General features: G+C 47.1%; 2 protein-coding genes across 2 annotated transcripts in view; one reads left to right on the top strand and one right to left on the bottom strand.

Moving 5' to 3' along the window:
- Nucleotides 1-1,800, bottom strand: part of CTC1 (CST telomere replication complex component 1) — a 19,199-nt gene extending 17,399 nt beyond the window's left edge. The window contains exon 1 of the mRNA XM_026050336.1: nt 1,778-1,800. Within this exon, the coding sequence (XP_025906121.1) occupies nt 1,778-1,800 (23 nt within the window). The remainder of the gene's footprint in view (nt 1-1,777) is intronic.
- Nucleotides 1,801-2,166: 366 nt separating this feature from the next.
- On the top strand, nt 2,167-16,009 carry TNFRSF1A (TNF receptor superfamily member 1A). The gene is made up of 10 exons (XM_026050372.1): nt 2,167-2,205; nt 9,283-9,484; nt 9,784-9,912; nt 10,239-10,382; nt 12,626-12,707; nt 13,037-13,104; nt 13,348-13,470; nt 13,799-13,836; nt 14,611-14,770; nt 15,262-16,009. Exons 1-10 carry the CDS (start codon nt 2,167-2,169, stop codon nt 15,561-15,563), a joined length of 1,287 nt encoding a protein of 428 aa, XP_025906157.1. The 3' UTR covers nt 15,564-16,009.
- Nucleotides 16,010-17,573: the final 1,564 nt, after the last annotated feature.

Genomic DNA, 17,573 nt, shown 5'->3' with positions numbered 1-17,573 from the left:
CAGTCCCCGCCCCGGCCGCCATTGGGCGCCGCCCCGCGCTGCCGGCCCTCGCGCCCCGCCCCCGCCCGTTAGCGGCCGTTAGGGCCGTGCGCGGGGGACGGTTGGGTTTTGGGCGGGGCGGCGGGGGGACCGGAGGCAGGGGCTAAACTGAAGTGACCCCCTGGGAGAAGCGGGATTTTCCCGCTCTGGTGGAAGGCGGGAAGTGGATGCGCGCTGATGCGGCTGACATTAGGGGTAAATGTCAAAGGCTGCTGCCGCCTGCGGAGCCTCGTCCTCTTCCCCAGAGGGCTGGAAGGGCTCCGGAAGGCTGGAAAGCGCTTCTGTGAGCGTTCCTGGAGGTTCCTCTGAAACCCGTGTGCATCTCCAGAAGGGTTTTGGGGGTAGGGTGAAATTTGCTGAAGATTCTGAGGTTTTTCTCCTCTGCTAAGGTGACTATGAGGTAAATTTGAATCCGTTCAGCAAGGGTGTGATTCCCTCCTCCATAGGATGGATTCATCAGTGCAAAAGATTTTTCTCCTGTAGGGAATAAATTTGCATTGACCTTGTTCAAGACAAGGAAATGAACCAGACAACTTGGCAAGACTCTTCCATCTCTAACCCTGGAGATGGCTGCCGACTGATAACAGCAGGTTATGCTGCTGTTCCCTCCTTCCCGGAACAACGAAACCCTGCAGCTGAAAAGTCAAGGGTTGTGCCAAGCTTAAAGTGCTGAAGGGAACTATATTGCTCTGTGGCTCCAAATGTTTTGTCCTGTAGATGCATCATTGCAGACTTCCAAATAGAAGATGAGCAACTTTGGAAGTTGAAAAAGAAAGAACCAACAGCTACTGCGCCTTCCATTCATTGCCCCCTCCATGCTCTTGAGGCAGCAGACAAGCAATTCTTGCCCACCCTTAGCAGCCAAGAAGTCAGGACTGGAAAATAAAACACACAACTTGTAAATTGTTGTCTAAAGAGCAGAGATAGCTCTAAAAACAGCAGGAGAAGGTCTTAATAGGCAAAGAATAAAAGGAGGCTTCTTTGCCACTTCTTTCCTGCGTGATTTTTAATTCTGTCTTTAAAAGCATGTACTAAACCAGAGGTTATTCAAAACACATGCAGCACAGTGTTATGTTGGTTTGCATTAACTGAGTGACCTTTATTAAAATGTACAATAAAATGCATATCTTAAATGGAAAAAAAAGTCAGGATGAGAATATAGCTTATACTTATTCTAGCTTTGATAGGTAGTACTGAAAGGTATGGTAGGTGCTTCCAAGGTGTTCACAATGTAAGGTGTTTTCTTACATCAGCACATCCGTGTGAAATTGTATGAAAGAAGGGGAGAAAGTTGAAACTCGTCCGGAAACTTTAAAATCCAGCAAACCTGTTAATATACAGGGCACAATATTCAAAATTTGTGCCCCATCGCTGTGAATATGTACCATGAGATGAGAAAACTGTCAGCTTTACACTATTTTGAAGAGATTTATTTCTTTATGTCAGTAGATTGTTACCCTGGCCTGAGCATCACAGGAGTCCTGAGAAGGCCACAATTACTGCAGCTTCGCACTGTGCTCGAGGACAGACCTTGGTCACGCCAACACCGCTGCCCTCCAGCAGCACTGACCGGCAAAGGGGAATCAGCCGCTTCCCCGCCGCTGGAATTTGATACTCCCTGAATTTGTCAGTAACCTACAATTCCCGAGTGTGCGTGCCGAGGAAATGGCAGATCTCCACAGACGACCCATCTGTGGCTGAGGGCTGGTGCAGAAGTTAGTTTTGCAGGCAGTTTTACAACGGTGCTCGCTTTCGCCCCATTTTCGAAGGCTTTCTCCAAAGTCCACGAAAGCTCTGTGCGTGTGTGTGGGGGAGGATAATGTTTTAAAATCAATAGCGAGAGCAGGGGAGCACAGTCGGGATCCTAAGGAAATCCGCGGGGCCGCTCCCCGGCACAGGGCTCCGCGGCAGCGGCGGGACGGGACGGGACGGGAAGGAGTGGCGCGCGGGGCGGCGCGGCGGCCTCGGGGCCGCCCCCTCGCTCGCTGCCTCCCTCCCTCCTTCCCTGCTGCTCGCCGCTCTCTGTGTCGGGAAGTTGGAGCCGGGGCGGTTTCGCTCCGCGGCGGCGCCGGGCGGCTCCTGGGCTCCCGCGCAGGCGGCCATGGGCACGTAGCGGGCGGCTGAGCCATGCCCGGCCCGGCGCTGCGCCGCGGCTCGCTGGGCACGGTAAGCGGGGGCGGGACGGGACCGGGACGGGGCTGCGGGGCGCTGGCGGCCAGCGCAGCTCTTGGCCGCCGCCCCGGGCGCTGCGCGGTCGCGGCGGGGCTGGGGGCGGCTGCTGCCGCGCAGTTCCCCGCGGCGGGGGAGGCTGGCTCGCAGCCTCCGGCGCTGCCGTGGCCCGCGGGGCTCCGCCGGCAGCAGCGCGGCTCGCTCTTCCTCTCGTTTTCCGCCCTGCTCTGCATCTAGTTCAAGCTCCCGGTGCGGGAGGAGCGGCTGGGGGCGCAGCCATTTTCTGCCGCGGAGCGGGAGCGCCGGGGGGGGGGAGACGGGGGGGGGCGCGGTCATGGCGGGGGCCGCTCTAACGGCCGCCGCGCTGCGGGGTGAATGTCCTCCCGGCCGCGTGTCCGCAGCGGCGGCGCCGGCTGCCGCTCGCTCCTGCGCCACGGAAAGCGCCTCTCGGCTCCGCGGGAGCGGGCATCGTTTCCTGGTGGCGCGGCGCGGCGTCTGTCAGCTGCTCCCGTGCCCCATGTAGCCTCCCTTGGGTGTCTGTTAAGTTATTCTTCATACTTGTGAGGAGGAAAAGTTGGGTTTTCTTCTCTTCCCTCTCATTTCTTTTTTCCTGCTATCTCCAGAAGCCCGCAGTACAGCCTGCTGTATCGTTACTATTTGTGAAACTGTGAGTTTGCCATTTTTAATGATACCTAGCACTCTGATATACCCCTATATTGTAGCGTACAATTGACAAAGTCACGCTTTCTATATCCTAGTGTAGAATTTACCAAGTCATGCTTTTTTGTCCCCTCATCACTGAGAATTACAGTAACAAACGCCCTGCACAGGAATCACAGTGCTGATAAGCTAACTTGCTGACAGAAGGTTTTGACTGTTCAAAAGTTACTTTCCTCCTTTCTTCCAGACTTTTTCGCTTGTTTTTGGAACCAGGTAGCAAGCTGCGGAGCAGAGTACTCCCACTTGGTAGTTTGGATGGTGCTGCTGTGCCGGTGCGTGATGCGGCTCCGGACTGTGCGCCTCTTACTCACAGCACTTAGTCACAAAATGCCCCCAAACCATTGGGTTCTCCTAACTCATTGCCTTCAGATGAGAAATACACTGCAGGAAAGGTGTCCTTTACTAGGATTACTGCAAGCTGTGCAGTGCTGCTGCAGGCTTGGGGCAGAGGGGCAGGAGAGCTGCAGGCGGGAAAGGACCTGCAGGAAGGAGGTTGCAGTGAAGCGAGGGTCGGTCTCTTCTCCGGAATAACTCTGGATAGGACAGGAGGAAATGGCCTCAAGTTATGCCATGAGAAGTTCAGGTTAGACAGTAGGAAGAATTTCTCCATGGAAAGAGTGGAGAAGCAGTGGAACAGGCTGCCCAGGAAAGTGATGGAGTCACTGTCCCTGGCAGTGCTCAAGAAACGTGTAGATGAGGCACTTGGGGACATGGTTAAGAGGCAGGGCACTGCAGGATTTACAGTTGGACATGATGATCTTGAAGGTGTTTGCAACCATAATGATTCTAGGATTCTACTTTTTTTCTCCAGGTTCTCAGTTACTCCACAGATTATCTGTAATACAGATTATCTGTATGTTTTTCAAAAAAGCATACTGCTTTCTTCAGTTTTACAATTTTGCACTCTGTTGCATGACCATTTACTTTCCATATCCTTCTACATTAGCCCTCCAGATCTTTGTTACTTTCTTGATGTCCCTCTTCTAGTCTTCTGATTGTTTTATGTTTCCTCTGATTCTTCAGAATTTCCTGTAATTCCTTGCACACTTTTTATTTCTCCTTGCCTGCCCTTAGCCTCTTTTCCTGTTCCTTTCTGTTTCCCTATGTGCTCCATAGCTTTCTCAGAGTGTGTGGGGAGGAAAAGAGCACTGTTGTCCCTAAAGTTGGTGTGTTTTACGTGTCATTCAGACAATTTTTAATGGTAGTCTCCTTTAGTAAAGGCAGTTTACTCTTACAAGAAAGGAGCTGAACTGAACTACTAAGTGGCTCAAACCACTAACCAAACTGGCCAACAGCAGATGCCTACCAAGGTTTTTAGAGCCGGGCAAGCATGCAGTAATGAATAAAATACTTCCCCAGCATCTGGTGAGCGGTAACTGTAGGAATTCCTGAGTCAAAGCAATGACTCATATTTAGGATCCCCAAGCACAGTTTTCTGACACTGATAGGTGCATTCGATTTTGGAAGCCAGGGATGCTGCTGGCAGCCCCAGTCACCACATGTCAACCAAGTGCTGGCTAAAAGCACTTGGAGTCTCCTTTTCTGGAGGTCTTCAAAACCCGCCTGGATGCCGCCCTGTGCCCCGTGCTCTGGGTGTCCCTGCTGGAGCAGGAAGGTTGGACTAGATGATCTCTAGAGGTTCCTTCCAACCTTCAATGTTCTGTGATTCTGTGAAAACAGCACCTCACCTTGTTTTGCACTGGCCTCTTGCTTGCTTTATGTGCTTCCTTTGGGAAGAGACAGAGAACAACCACCCCTGTTCACCTTCTCCACACCATTTGGGGTTCTTGCTGCCTTTCCCAGTACCTTTTCGGGGTTAACCGTATGCTTTTCAGGATTGGCGCACCAGAACTGCACTCGATATTCAAGGCATGTGTTTGTTATGGATTTATATGTTGGCACAGGGATATTCTCTGTTTGGTTCTCAAATCCTTTCCTAATGACTCCTAACCTTTGAGTGCATTTCTGATTGTTTTGTCAAACTAGGTTGCCTCATTTTTTTTTCCTGCTTATTAATGTAATTTTATACTTTTGATGGCTCTCTACTTCTAGCAAAGTGGCACGCATTCATATCCATGCCTTTAACAATTTCAGCTACTTAATTTCTCACAGGTGCTGATTTTCATCGGTTTGTATGCCTTTCCTTTCTAAGTAATCCTTGTATCACATTAGCCTTATTATTTGGAGGAGAAAACCCTATCATCCAACGTGTTATCTGTTTCTTTAATCATTACAAAATGACTTCGCTTTTATTTGGGACAAATGCCTGGTTATTCTGTTCCACATTCTTAACCTTGCCCTTTGGATAACTGGTTATTTCCTTCCAGTCCTTGGTACAGGCCTTTTTGTTACAGTTTTTGGAGCCTTACGATAGACAGAGTTTCTCAAAACATCACTGCATGTACCTGGCAAAATTATGAGAAATGAGTTGATCAGAAATCAGGGCAAGGAGCAGCTGAACCTGGAGGCCTCCCAGGCTGGTGTCAAGCATTTAGCAGCCGCTCGAGAGCAAAGCGTGGAGGCCCTCCTCAAGGAAAAGAAAAGAAAAAAGAAGAGGAGAGGGGAGAGGAGAGGGGAGAGGAGAGGAGAGGAGAGGGAAAAAAGGGCCTTCTCCGTTACATGAAAGCTATTGTCCATTTCCTGGATTTCAGCAGGGTCTAAAATCAAGTACACCAGTGTCTAAAATAAAGTACCCCAGTTCATAAAATGGAGGATTATTTATGATGATAGTTCTTGTATCCTTCCTCTGACCTTTCCAGGTTTTAGCGAGCACTGAGAAAAGCTTCCTGTAAATGTTGCTTTAATATACATTTCTCAATGTTTAAAGCAGAAGTTCTGATTTCCCATATGTCTCTCTGTGTTGAGCTAAAAAACATGCGAGCCTGGAGGAGCTTTTGATAATGGCCGAGGCAGGGGAAGAACTGGAGGGAATCTTGTACCCGAATTTCTTTGGTGGCTCATTAGTCTGAGTGGGATCTCTGCTTTCTTCCAGACTTTAATTGTAATGCCTCATCAAAAAGAAGAGCAGATTACTGATACATAGACTACTTGTGCAATTGGTGTATACCGTGACATATTCTTAAGCAAAGGATAGTTGCCTACTTGATTACAGTTTTTCAGACGTTTCTTAGTGACTTGTACTGCCTTTTATTTGCAATTAGTCTATGCATTGGTTTTGCAAAATGGAAGCTTATCTTCTTGAGAGAGAAGCGACTGCCTGAACTGTTGGGCTGGGCAGTGCTTCATTACATGAGGAATGTGTTGGATAGACACAGAGCAAGAAAAGCAGTCGGGCTCGTAGCTCTGTGCAGGGAGGGGAGCGGAAAGCGGCCCAGGAGGGCTGGGCAGCACAAGGCTGAGTTGGACGGGGCAGGTGATACAGGGCTGTGGCCCTGGTTTCCTTGCGGACATCGGCAGGTGATTGGGAAGTGGTGCTGACAACAGCTCTGGTTCTTGCTTCTTTGCAGCCTTTTTGCTTCAAGGATGTTTCTGCCCTTGACTTACAGGGTGTCGATGTTGTCCTGCTTGCAGCTCTCCATGCACAGTCCAGCGAGGCAGGAGCAGCAGCGGGCATGTGAATTCTTGTGGAAGTGGCACCTAAAGTGCATTTGAGGCTGAAGATGCTGCAGGAGCTTGTAACTTATGTCCCTGCCTTCAGAATCTTGCAAGGAAAGGCTCAGGCGCTTGTGCTATGTTCTTTGCCATAGCTGTCAGCCAGGAGGTGTTTTGGGGATGGGAAAAAGAGCTGGATTTCCTTCGCACTAAGGACAGGAACATGCAGAGTATCCAGCTATCACCTGAAGGTGTAATAATACCTTTAAGGAATGGAAACGGCTTTAGGGAAATGGCATTCTCACCTCCACCTTTGCTGTTTTATTTATCGCTCCGTGAGTTTGAGGAGCGAAGCCAGGAGTTCCTGCTCACTCCTTTTCTCTGGGCAGTCCCTGCTAACAAACGTGAGTCACGGGTGAGCACGTTGTGGTCTGGCGGCGCGAGCTCCCGTGGGCCGCGGTCAGTGCCGGCTGCCCACGGCTCTGCGCTCCGGACCCACTCCGGCTCCGCCGTGCGCGTCTGGCAGCAGGAAATCACTGCGCTCGCCAGGCTTTCCCCTGGCAAGCCTGTGTTTCTGGTGAAGGGCTTCGGAGCTTGATGCTGGTCTGTGTTTCCTGGGTTCTGTGAAGCTTACTGTGGGTAAAAGCAGCGTAACTGCTTGATGGTTTGGGGAGCTAAGGTGGTGGTGGGTTTTTTTTTTCCCTGTATGTTTTTTCTGGAAGGTCAAGACATGGGTTGTGAGTCACTTGTGATTTGACCCTTTGTTGCCCCCAAGATCTTGAGCAGCAGTAACAAAGGTGTTAAGTCTGGCACAATTCCACTTAAAGTTGCTTTTGCTTAATCCGAATCACTGAAAACACCTTTTCTATTTTCTTTTGGAGACCGTATCTGAACCATCTCCTGTTTCTGGCTAGAGATTTTCATGCTTTCCTATGTTTATATTCTTGACTTGGCTGGCTTCTGGGCCAGCTGTATTATATTCTCATGTTGGAGGATTAACCACTGGCTACAGCATCTATTTTTAATTTATTCTTCATTTTATTTGGTACGTGAGAACATCTGTGGGGAGTGATCTTTCACCCATTTTCTTGCAAAGCAGGAAGACTTGCAAGACTGTCAGCTGCAGAAATGAGCTTGCCTTCTTACCGACCCATTGCTGGAGAGCCTGCCCTGCGGTCAGTGCATTAAGTCCTCTAATGGTAGCTACTTAAATACCTCGTTGTTTGCTCCTGCTTGCAGTTTTAGCAACTGGTGCATTGAATGTGTCTTCTGTATTTTGTAGCTTCCGCAATTTTTGAAAAATGACTTTCTTGCTTTGTCAGAGTTGGAAACTCCTATCTTTTCTGAGGTTTTTAACAGCCTGCCTGTGCATAACTTTCCCCAAAAAAACCTTTAATTCTGAAAGAGAAACAGGATAGCCCAGGGCTGTTGTAGCCGCCTCATTCGGCATATCCTTTCTTACACTTGCAACCACAGAATTGGTATCAGCGTTGTGGTTTACCCTCGTTGGTTTACTTTACTTCAGTAGAGCTCTCCTAGCTGAAAAAGCAAAAAGAAAACAACCCCCCGAAACTATGCCTGAACAGCTAGGCTTTGCAGCTTTCAAAAAGGAAGCTAGGAAAAAACAATAGTGCAGTGTAATAAAACTCGGTGCGAGATTTTCATGGAAGGCGAGGGGTGGTATTTACTTTCAAAAATAAAAATCGAGTTGGTCTTTATGCGCTTGCGTTGCCTCGTGCAGGGGCTTCCTGCAGAGCTCGCGTCGCCTCTCCGGGGTTCTTCTCAGCAAGCAAGTTTTTGGAGAGCTCTTTGATACCCTGTAGGGAATCAGAAAGATAAATTTTAAAAACATAAAAAAAGATCAGCTGCTAAGGACTGGACTGCTGTCTGCAGATCTTGCTGACTTCAGGCTCTGTAAAACTTAAAGAGGTTGTTGCATGTGCTTTTTTTCTCTCAACTACTCTACTTTTACTCTACTCTGCTTTTACTCTTACTTTTTACTTTACTTTTTTCCCCTCCGTCCTTGTTTGGATCCGTGCCGCTGGTTCCGATGGAGGGAAGGGCCGTGCGGGTCCGGCCGTGGGGGCTGGTGCTGCTGAGTCACCCCGCGGCGCTCCTGGCCCGCTGTGCGCCGGCTCCTAAACAGCGCATTTCCCAATGTCGCTGCTGGGAACGGCCTCCGAGGACTGCATCCCGGGAACGCTGCCCCGCGGGGTCAGGACAGGCCCTTAGCTGCCTGCCTGCTCTTCCTCCTGCTACATGTGCGGGAGTTTATGGACACGCTGCAGTCACTTCAATCTTACTATTTCTGTTACAATTCTCAACATTAGAAAGAGCAAGTAAAATTTAAAGGGGAAAAAAGAAAAAAAAATCTATTTTCTAATTCCAAACTTCTCTGGTTTATTTATTCATTAGAAATGTAAGCACTGGATGCATCCTTCTCTGGAAATGTTCCTAGATTGAGAGCCTTCCCATGTTCCTTAGTAAAAGCATTCCTTTGCTCTTGAGTAACTTTCCTACAAGCTGTGGTGTTTTCAAAGCGTCTTGTCTGTATAAACTATACATCAGGAAAAGCAATATGCAGTCAGCTTGTCATAGAGACCGTCGTGTGGCATATTAATAACACAGATGGCAGATGTGCCTTTCCTTTCTTCTTTCCACAGATAATCTCCCTCCACGCTTGTGTCAGTTGAAGGTCCTGCTGTCAGAATTGGTCGAGTCAAATGAACTTGCTCAACTTGTTGCCATGGAATGTGATTTTTTTCTCACCTTGTTCCTTTCTCCCTCTCTCTCTGTTTACAGGTGATCCTAGCGTTTGTTTGTGTGTTGACTGAGGAATCTATAGAAATTGCTCCAGCACCATATACGCTGCAAGCCCATCGGGTAGCTTTGGATGGAAAAGACCCTGTTAGCCCCTTGAGGAGAGAAAAGAGGCAGGTGCAGTGTCTACTAGGACAATACCTACATCCAGAAGAGACCCACTGCTGCATGAGGTGCCATGCAGGTACATTGGAATAAAATAATTAGAACGATAGTGATCTATGCCTGAGAGGTGTCCACCTGCTCAGCACTCTCAAGCTATCTCAGTCCAACTTGGTGCTACCTTTCTTTGGCAGTAGTTGCTACCCAAATAATTCATTTCATTTATTTCAGTCTTCTTCCCTTGGTGTCCTTGATGCTGATGCAATGAAGTACACCCTGTTCTTCTACCATCAGCTTTAAAGTTTCTCTGAGGAGTCACTGACTCCTGACACAAAAGTGCCCGTCTTCCTGTCAGATGACTTTTAGATGATTCTTTTGCAGGTACCTACAAGGTAAAAGACTGTGATCGGCCTGAGCAGGCACCTGTCTGTCTTCCATGTGCTAATGGCACCTACACAGCAGTGGATAACACCATGTCTAAATGTTTCCAGTGTACTCAGTGCCGTTCAGGTGAGTCATCTGTGGGACCTGAGGGAAGGTGGTAGTTGCAGAGGGAGAGGGATTGGAGAAGGTGGCAAAATGAGTGAGGAGGAAACTTGAAGAAGCAACCAGCTGAGTGGGCCCAGGAACAGTGTAGAGAAAGGGATTTGGGGCAGCAGGAATGAGGGTTAGGAAGTTAGTGAACTTCAGCTGGAGGCACAACTTGCAGGCTTTTTGGACTTTCCCCTGGGAAGATTAAGGAATAACATAATTGGCCATCATAGTGGGTGACTCAGGTGAAGGTAACGGAAGAAGGTGATGATTTTTTTTCTTTCTTTCTTTATATTTTTTTTCAGATTTCTATCAGATAGTAGAGGCCCCGTGCACCCCAAAGCAAGATACAGTGTGTGGCTGTCGGAAGAATCAGTATCAGTTTGATGTACTGGATCGCTTCCTCTGTATGAACTGCAGCACGTGTCCCTATGGGATTATTGCCAACTGTAAGTATGGCACAGATACGGGTCCAGAACAGATACACGTACAGGCTGCTGGGATAGACATTAGCAGCCTTCACTGAAGTGCCTTGATTCTAGTTTTTTATATCTATATTTTTTTGACTCTTCATCTGTCCTGTTTTTTTTTTTTCCAGAAGGATTTTGCCATTTTTTTTGTCCGACTTGGTGGCAATTTTGATTTGCTGTCATAGGTTTTACCTTTCTGTCCTCAACTATTTTCTCCTCTTGGCCATCCTGAGAAAAGTTTTTACTTAATTCAAGTACCTCTGCTTGCCTTGCATGTACTGAAGCTAGGTCTTGTGTTCAGGAGCAGATTACCAGCTTGCCATTCTTTGTGTGGATCCTTTTCCCAGCAGCCTGAGGGAATTTCATTGCATTTGCCTCATCCGCTATTGAAAGGACCTTAAGAAAGTATAAGCTTCTTAAGAAGCGCTGCTTTCATACAGTTGCTGAGAGTTTTAGGCTGGGAGAGACCTCTGGAGGACATCTAGTCCAGTCCGCTGACTTCCAAGCTAGATATGTTGCTCAGAGCCTTGCTGAGTTTTGCCCGTCCCCAAAGAAGGTGATTCACCGTTTTGCCTGAGTTTCTGTTCCAGTGCTGAACCATCTCAAGGAAAAAAAAAAATAAAGAAGAAAAAAAATATATTCAATTGAAATTTCCTTTGTTTCAACTTGTGGCCATTGTCATAAGTTGTCCTTTGTCTGTGTCTCTGTAGGAAGAGGTTGGTTTAATGTTCTGTGCAAGTCCCTTTCCCCTCCACACCTTATATGCAGGAAGACTGCTGCTGTTATGGGAAGACTGTTCTTTTGGTGCTCTGATTTGATGCCTTTTCTCCTGCTTTATTGCACTCTTACCTCTTCTCCCCAGACTTGGAGGCATGTTAATTCCTCTGATTATTCCTGTGACTTTCTTTCTTTCTTTTTTTTCCCCCCACTTCCCTGCTCTTACTGTAAACCTGTGCATTGTATGGAGATGTAGAGCTCTGATTCAAAAGTTAGGAATACCACTTAGAAGTGATTAAGTAAATCTCTTAAATCTCTGTTTCTAATAGATACAGGTACCATTGGTCCCAGTGCCCAGGTGAGCTGCTTATCAGTTAGCTGCTGAACCACCACAATGTAAGATAATAATCTAAAGTAAAAAGACACCTGAGTAAGGTTGGAGTGTATCCAGTGGCATTTCTTCATCACCACTGTGATCTGGGGTGGTGTAGTTACCTGGAAGAAGTACCTAGGTTGGCTGTTGCCAATTGTGTCATTACTACTCAGGAATTAGAGACCTTGGCCCCTGTGCTATCCTCTACCTTGCTCTGTAGTATAATCCGATACATCCTTTAAAATTTTCTTACCTTGATGTCCTAATCCTCTTCTCCCTTTTCTGAAACTTCTGCTTTTTCTGTCTACCTCCAGATCTCTTACCAAACCTAGTGTGACTTTCAGTGTCCTGTAGGGGAACGCTTTCCCTCTGGTGCTTAGTGATTTTTCTCTGTCACAGCCTTGATGCTTATGCCCATCCTCAAGAGTCTTCCTCTGTCCTTGAGCAATTTCCTTCCCTTTTGTCTGGTGCAGAACTGTTTGAATCCTGTCTCTCACTTGCTGCACACTGTCCTCCTTATTTTTTTCCCTTTTTATCACCCCAGGTGTAATTTATGTCCTTCATTCACTTAAGAATAAGTTGTCCTTTTGCTCTCACACCTGTTTTGCCCAATTTTCATCCTGTGACTTGCTTAGAGGCAACAACTGCTGCATTTCTTTGCATTTTCATTCCCAGCAGAGCTTATCACAGTAGTGGATATGTGTCCCATGTCTTGAAGTGATTTCTCACTGCCCTGAAATAACTTCCTCACATCTCAGCTGCTCAGGAACCACTTCTCCCTCATATTTGCTTGACTAATGTGATTTTTCTTTTCCTGTCACGCTTGAACTACAGTGACTTTTCCACCCATCTGCACTACAACTACTTTTGCCCCTTAGCCCCTTAGGCTGCAGTGTGTTTTTTTCCCTTTTGTCAGTCACTAGAAAGGTTTCTGACCTACCAGGACAGTGATACTGTCAGCTTTATTTTTTGCTCCCCCTGTCCCCAAATATAGAGCGAGTCTTCTTTCTTATCTCCAGATGTAGTTCTCCAATCTCAAAGTGAGATTATCTTCCTCTCATTTTGGAGTAAATTTCCCCCCACTTTCCTTGCGAGTCCCACCTACAGCAACATCTTCCTGTTCTCCCTACAGGCTCAAAAAATAGAAACACAATTTGCAGGTGTAAGCCTGGCTTCTTCCTGGCAGAGGATAACATTTGCAAGCCTTGCAACAGGTGAGTTTTTGTCTCTGTATGTCTCGCCATTGAGTAGGAGAGACAGCAGACACCAGCCCAACAGATGTAGTGACTTGTGAGAAATGAATTTTCCTCAAAGCTTTGTCCATCTTGACATAACTTTCCAAAATATGGGCCTTCTGGAAAAATAGGGTCCCCCCACAGGCCTTCCCCATGCATACATCAAAACACCTAAGAACCAAAAGTTGGTAGAAACAGTGCCTGGCTCTGCTTTGCAGGCACAGGTTGACCTATCTGTTGACTAGGATTGTTGCACATGGCTTGTGTCTTGCTCCATACACGCTCACATCTCTGATTCAATCTTTCAGCTGCATTGAAGAAGAATGTCTACACTGTCATAGCCAAGTGACAGCCTCACCGACGCCGTCTGCACCACGTGAGTACTGGAGAAACTAAGGGACAGGAGGTTTCCTTCAATGTGTCCTTTTTTTTTTGTCAGCTTCTTCTGTCATGCCATTATTGCTTTCTCTACTCAAGCCAGTATTCTTTCTTTTTCTCTCTTACCATCTGCATGGGTTTATTTCTTTTTCTAGCGTTTCAGGCATTTCTTTTACTAGTGTTTGCATTTATCTCTTCCTTTCTCATTTACTCACTCATTTGTCGTCTTTGTTTTGTCCAGATGGCATCTTCTTCCTTTACATCATCATTGCAGTATTAGGAGTTATCGTTGTCCTCTGCATGGTAAATAAAGTGGTGAAGATGGTTCAGGAAAATGGGATAGTCTCTTCTTTCTACCCTTGTGGTGAGTATAGCAGACTATGGGGCGATTCTAACTGGGATGGACAGCAGCATGCATGGAGGAAGAGTGGGATCTCATTACTCTGCTTTGGTGTAAAGCCAGAGGAATATGATTACTCAACAGCTAAAGCTTACTGGTGCAGTTCTTGCAATACTGCATCCACACCCAGGCTGTGCCTGGAAGAGTGTTTGAACTCCTTGCTGGGAGATGCACATTTTGCTATAAAATCTGGTGAGGTCTTGTCAGGCTTATGAATAGCTGTTTTCTTTTTCTCTCTGGGAAGAGAAGAAGTAAAACTAATTCCTGTCTTTTTTGTTTCTCCTCTTTAAAGTTGTTTTGTCGCAGATGAACAGGGAGCCAGCATCCGAGGTGAGTAACATCAGAGCATCCCCTCTATCTTCAGATTTCAACCATGTAAACCTTTGAGCTGGAGTAACACTGTTTTCCGGGGGCTATTTCAGGGCTTGTACTTTCAAATCTCCTGAGCAATAGGGCTGTTTAACTGAAAGACCCTCCTTCTAGGTCTTTCTAGGTCTAGGGAGGTGCTGTTCCTCTCTACTAGTGGTTATTTTTCAAGCTCCTTTGGGCTGTTTTCATTCTGGAATCTTTTTTTTTTTTTTTCCAGACATCTGACTGTTAATCCTCTTTTTTTCTCCCTATATGTCCCAAACTGAAAGGATTTAACTCACTGAATTTCACTTCATATCTTTGCCCCACAACCCTCCCAGTGCTGCTTCATGGTGTTCCCTCAGGTCAAATACTGTTTTGCAGTTAAGAGCCCAGGCAATAATCAACATGGTGTTTCCACAACCGTGTGGAAAAGGATGATGTAAAGGTAGCACACAAAGCTTCTAGAATAATAATGAATCAGGCTTCCAGCCTGATGCAGTTTTACAGAGAAGCACTTCTTCCAGAGCATCATTTTCTGATGCCAAAAGAGTTGAACTCCTTAGTTTCTGCTAAAAATAAATTTTTGGTGCTTTGTGCTCAAACATGGCAGACAGGAAGGATTAAGGTCTCAGCACTTGCTGCGCTGCTGCCTTTGTTACATTGGAGTATATAAAGTAGTGTGGTTCTTTATGGGAGAAAGGTGCATTGTGCTGTTGTGGAGTGATGCCAAAGCAAAAGCATTACCTCTTTCAGGTTGAGGCAGAAAGGAACGTGACTTCCATCATTCTTCCTGAGTCCCAGCAGGAAACAGTTTTACTAGTGAACGCGACGCCACTGGCAGCACCGATGCCGCAAAGTTCACATGAGCTCCCAGACTGCGTCAGCCCCGCCAGGAAGACGCAGCTCCCAGACAGTGAGTGAAACTCCCCGTCCCTCCCCAGGCAAAGCAGGACGAGGCTGTGCAGACCTGCCTGGCAGGATGCGTGAGCGGGACAGTGAGGTGTCTGTGACACACGTGTGCTTCACATGCAGCACGAAGGCAGAAGCAGGCTCAGAGCCTGTGAGCCGTGCGCGGGTGGCCCTCGCTCCTTCTCCACCTGCCAGCAGAGTGAATTGCCGTGTGCGCTGCCATGTGGTCGGTCTCATGCCTCTGGGACCATGCCCCCTATGGAGGGTAACCCACTGTTGGGTGGTAAGAGCGAGTCTGGATGTCACCATCCAGAGTTGGTGGAGACCAACTCCAGACAGTGGAGACCATCACGTGGGTCTGTGTGATGACTGTGTGGAAGAGCTGAACAGGAGGGACAGTGCACAGTACCAAGGCACCACGCGGCAGTGGGTTGTTCAGCGTGTTCTCCAGGCTGTAGGATTCCAGGGTCTCACACTTTCTTTTCCTTCTTTCAGACCCAGCTATTCTCTACACTGTGGTGGATCATGTGCCGCCATCTCGGTGGAAAGAGTTTGTGAGGCGTCTGGGGCTCAGTGACTATGATCTAGAGCGAATTGAGATGGAGCATCGGCGCATACGAGATGCCCAGTATGAAATGCTTAGACTGTGGAAACTCCAGATGGGCCACGCAGCAACTGTTGAACGTATAAGCTGTGTCCTCAACCAGATGGAGCTGAGTGGCTGCAGTGAAGCTATTCAAGAGGCATTGCCAAACCAGAACTTTCTTCAACCTTGCAGCCTCCACAGCCATCCTTAATTTACTTCTGCTTTAGTTTCCCTTTCCAGGACTCTTAAAAGAGGATCATAACTCCTTTCATTTCTTCCCTTTTCCATACCTCACTCTCTAAACCTTCTCAAATGGATTTATTGGAGGCAGCAACAGACAATGCTAGAGGAAGGTTGAGGTTTGCTTGTCAACCATCATGTTGTTCGACATCTTAAAACCAAGAGAGGTCTCTACAACCACCCCTTTTCCAATAGGGGAAAGCACCTTGTAAAGGAAGTGCTATGTGGACTCCAACCAAGATGCAAAGGGGAACCTGAAGTGCTACGTGACTTCGTAGCTTAGCTACTCTATGGTCAAGTTGCTGCTGAAACAGATGTCTCCCTGCCACCCCACAACATGTGGCAGTTTAATAGTAGGGTGACATGATTGAGCTTTTCAAATGGTAAAATATTCATTTAAATTTTTGCTTTTTTTTTTTTTTTTTTTTTTTTTGCAAGTTTTTTTTTTTTTTTTTTTTTTTTTTTTTTTTTTTTTTTTTTTCCACTTAAATCATTTTCGTCCCGGAAATGTTATGTGGTTTTTTTTTGCAAGATCAGATAATTGAACTGGCTCACATTGCAGCCCTTTGATTGCTAAGTAAGACTTAAGGGAAGTGGTGGAGGACATACCTATTTCTGGGTGAGCAAATGGGTCCCTTTTGGCCTCAGCCAGGGTTACCACATTGGCTTTGCTGCAGATCACTGGCACCTTCAGTCCTCAGCACTGTGGCAGAAGAGTCATGGAGGTTTGGAAGTGCTGGCTCTATGGGAAATAAGAAAACGTCCTTTCCATGCTGCCTGTTTGCCTCAGGTTCAAGAGGAATAAGGATTTCAAGCCAGTTAGGAGGGTTGGTGCTTTTTCTCAAGTGCTTTTCAGCACGTGAAGAGCATATAAGGTAGCATTAACAAAGGAAAGGTGCGCCCCGTGTGTGGGGATGAGACGGTCCCTCTGTACCGGGTAGCACGGTGTACACCTCACATTGCATTTGCACAGAAGTCAGGAGGCTGGTGTCCGCCTGCCCGTGTGTCTCTGAGGGGTGTGCTGAATCTGATGTACACGCAAAAAGGACTATGTACATATATATATGTATACACAGTTTCAACAACTGCTGTATAACTTCACACTACTTCCCAGACTCCGATCTGCCGATACTACTTAGGTTTAAGAGACATTTTAACCCACCTCTGGGCTCGTATCTTTGCTTTCTCACAGGCCCTGCCCTGGATGAAGCAAAAGTAGCAAAAAGCTAATGGCCTGGGTCAGGTGCAGGCCATTCACACATTCATGAACATGGAGGGTGGGGTTTTTTTTTAAGGATCTTAAGGACCTTTAAGGACCAGAAATAAATTTTCTATTGTAAATACACTAAGAGCTCCGAAATAAAATACTTATTTTTAACTCTGTTGTGCTTTTGTCCCTCTCTCATCTCTACAGGGATGGGGGCAGAGCATGAGGAAAGGCCTCCATGAGCGTTGGGAGTCGAGTGCAGCCAAGGTGGAATTTAGGGATGGTGCAAAGGAGGCTCTGAAGTTTCGTAGATTAAAAACAGCTGCACTTAAGCCCCAGGAAGTGGCTGAGGGCAGGACTGAGAAGTGGCCCCATTGCCTCTCAGCTGTGTGACAAGAGCTGCAAAGGGGCTGCTAGCGTGTTATGCGTGATCTTTCTAAACAATGTCCAATAAGCCATCTTTAAAATCGAACTGTTAAGACATTAAAATAGTTGGAAGTAATATTTTAATATTACTTTATGAAGTTGTTTTCATGAAGAATTAAAAACTAATAGAGCAGCAGGGACCATTCCTACAGCATTTGAAAAAGCTGCAATTTGGAAGTTGCCAAGTTCACAACAGTTGGTGACAAAGCCAGGACGCCAAGTCCCAGCTCAGTGCTCTGGGAGTTTGCAGTGCTTAATTCTTACTTTTAAATCAAGCTGTTTTGCACAACCCAGCACTGAGGGAGGCTGGGTGGCTCTCAGAGCCCATTCCGTGGAGATTGCTCCCAG

This window comes from Nothoprocta perdicaria, unplaced genomic scaffold (assembly GCF_003342845.1).
Source record: "Nothoprocta perdicaria isolate Ctin4 unplaced genomic scaffold, notPer1 scaffold_68, whole genome shotgun sequence".
Lineage (NCBI taxonomy): Eukaryota > Metazoa > Chordata > Aves > Tinamiformes > Tinamidae > Nothoprocta > Nothoprocta perdicaria.
This window is presented reverse-complemented; position numbering and strand designations above follow the sequence as displayed.

What these genes read in the sequence shown, in the direction of transcription:
- TNFRSF1A (XM_026050372.1), top strand. Translation starts at nt 2,167, where the DNA reads ATGCCCGGCCCGGCGCTGCGCCGCGGCTCGCTGGGCACG. An exon ending in CTATGGGATTATTGCCAACT is followed by an intron (nt 10,383 to 12,625) that starts GTAAGTATGGCA and finishes TTCTCCCTACAG; the next exon opens with GCTCAAAAAATAGAAACACA. An exon ending in CTCTTCTTTCTACCCTTGTG is followed by an intron (nt 13,471 to 13,798) that starts GTGAGTATAGCA and finishes TCCTCTTTAAAG; the next exon opens with TTGTTTTGTCGCAGATGAAC.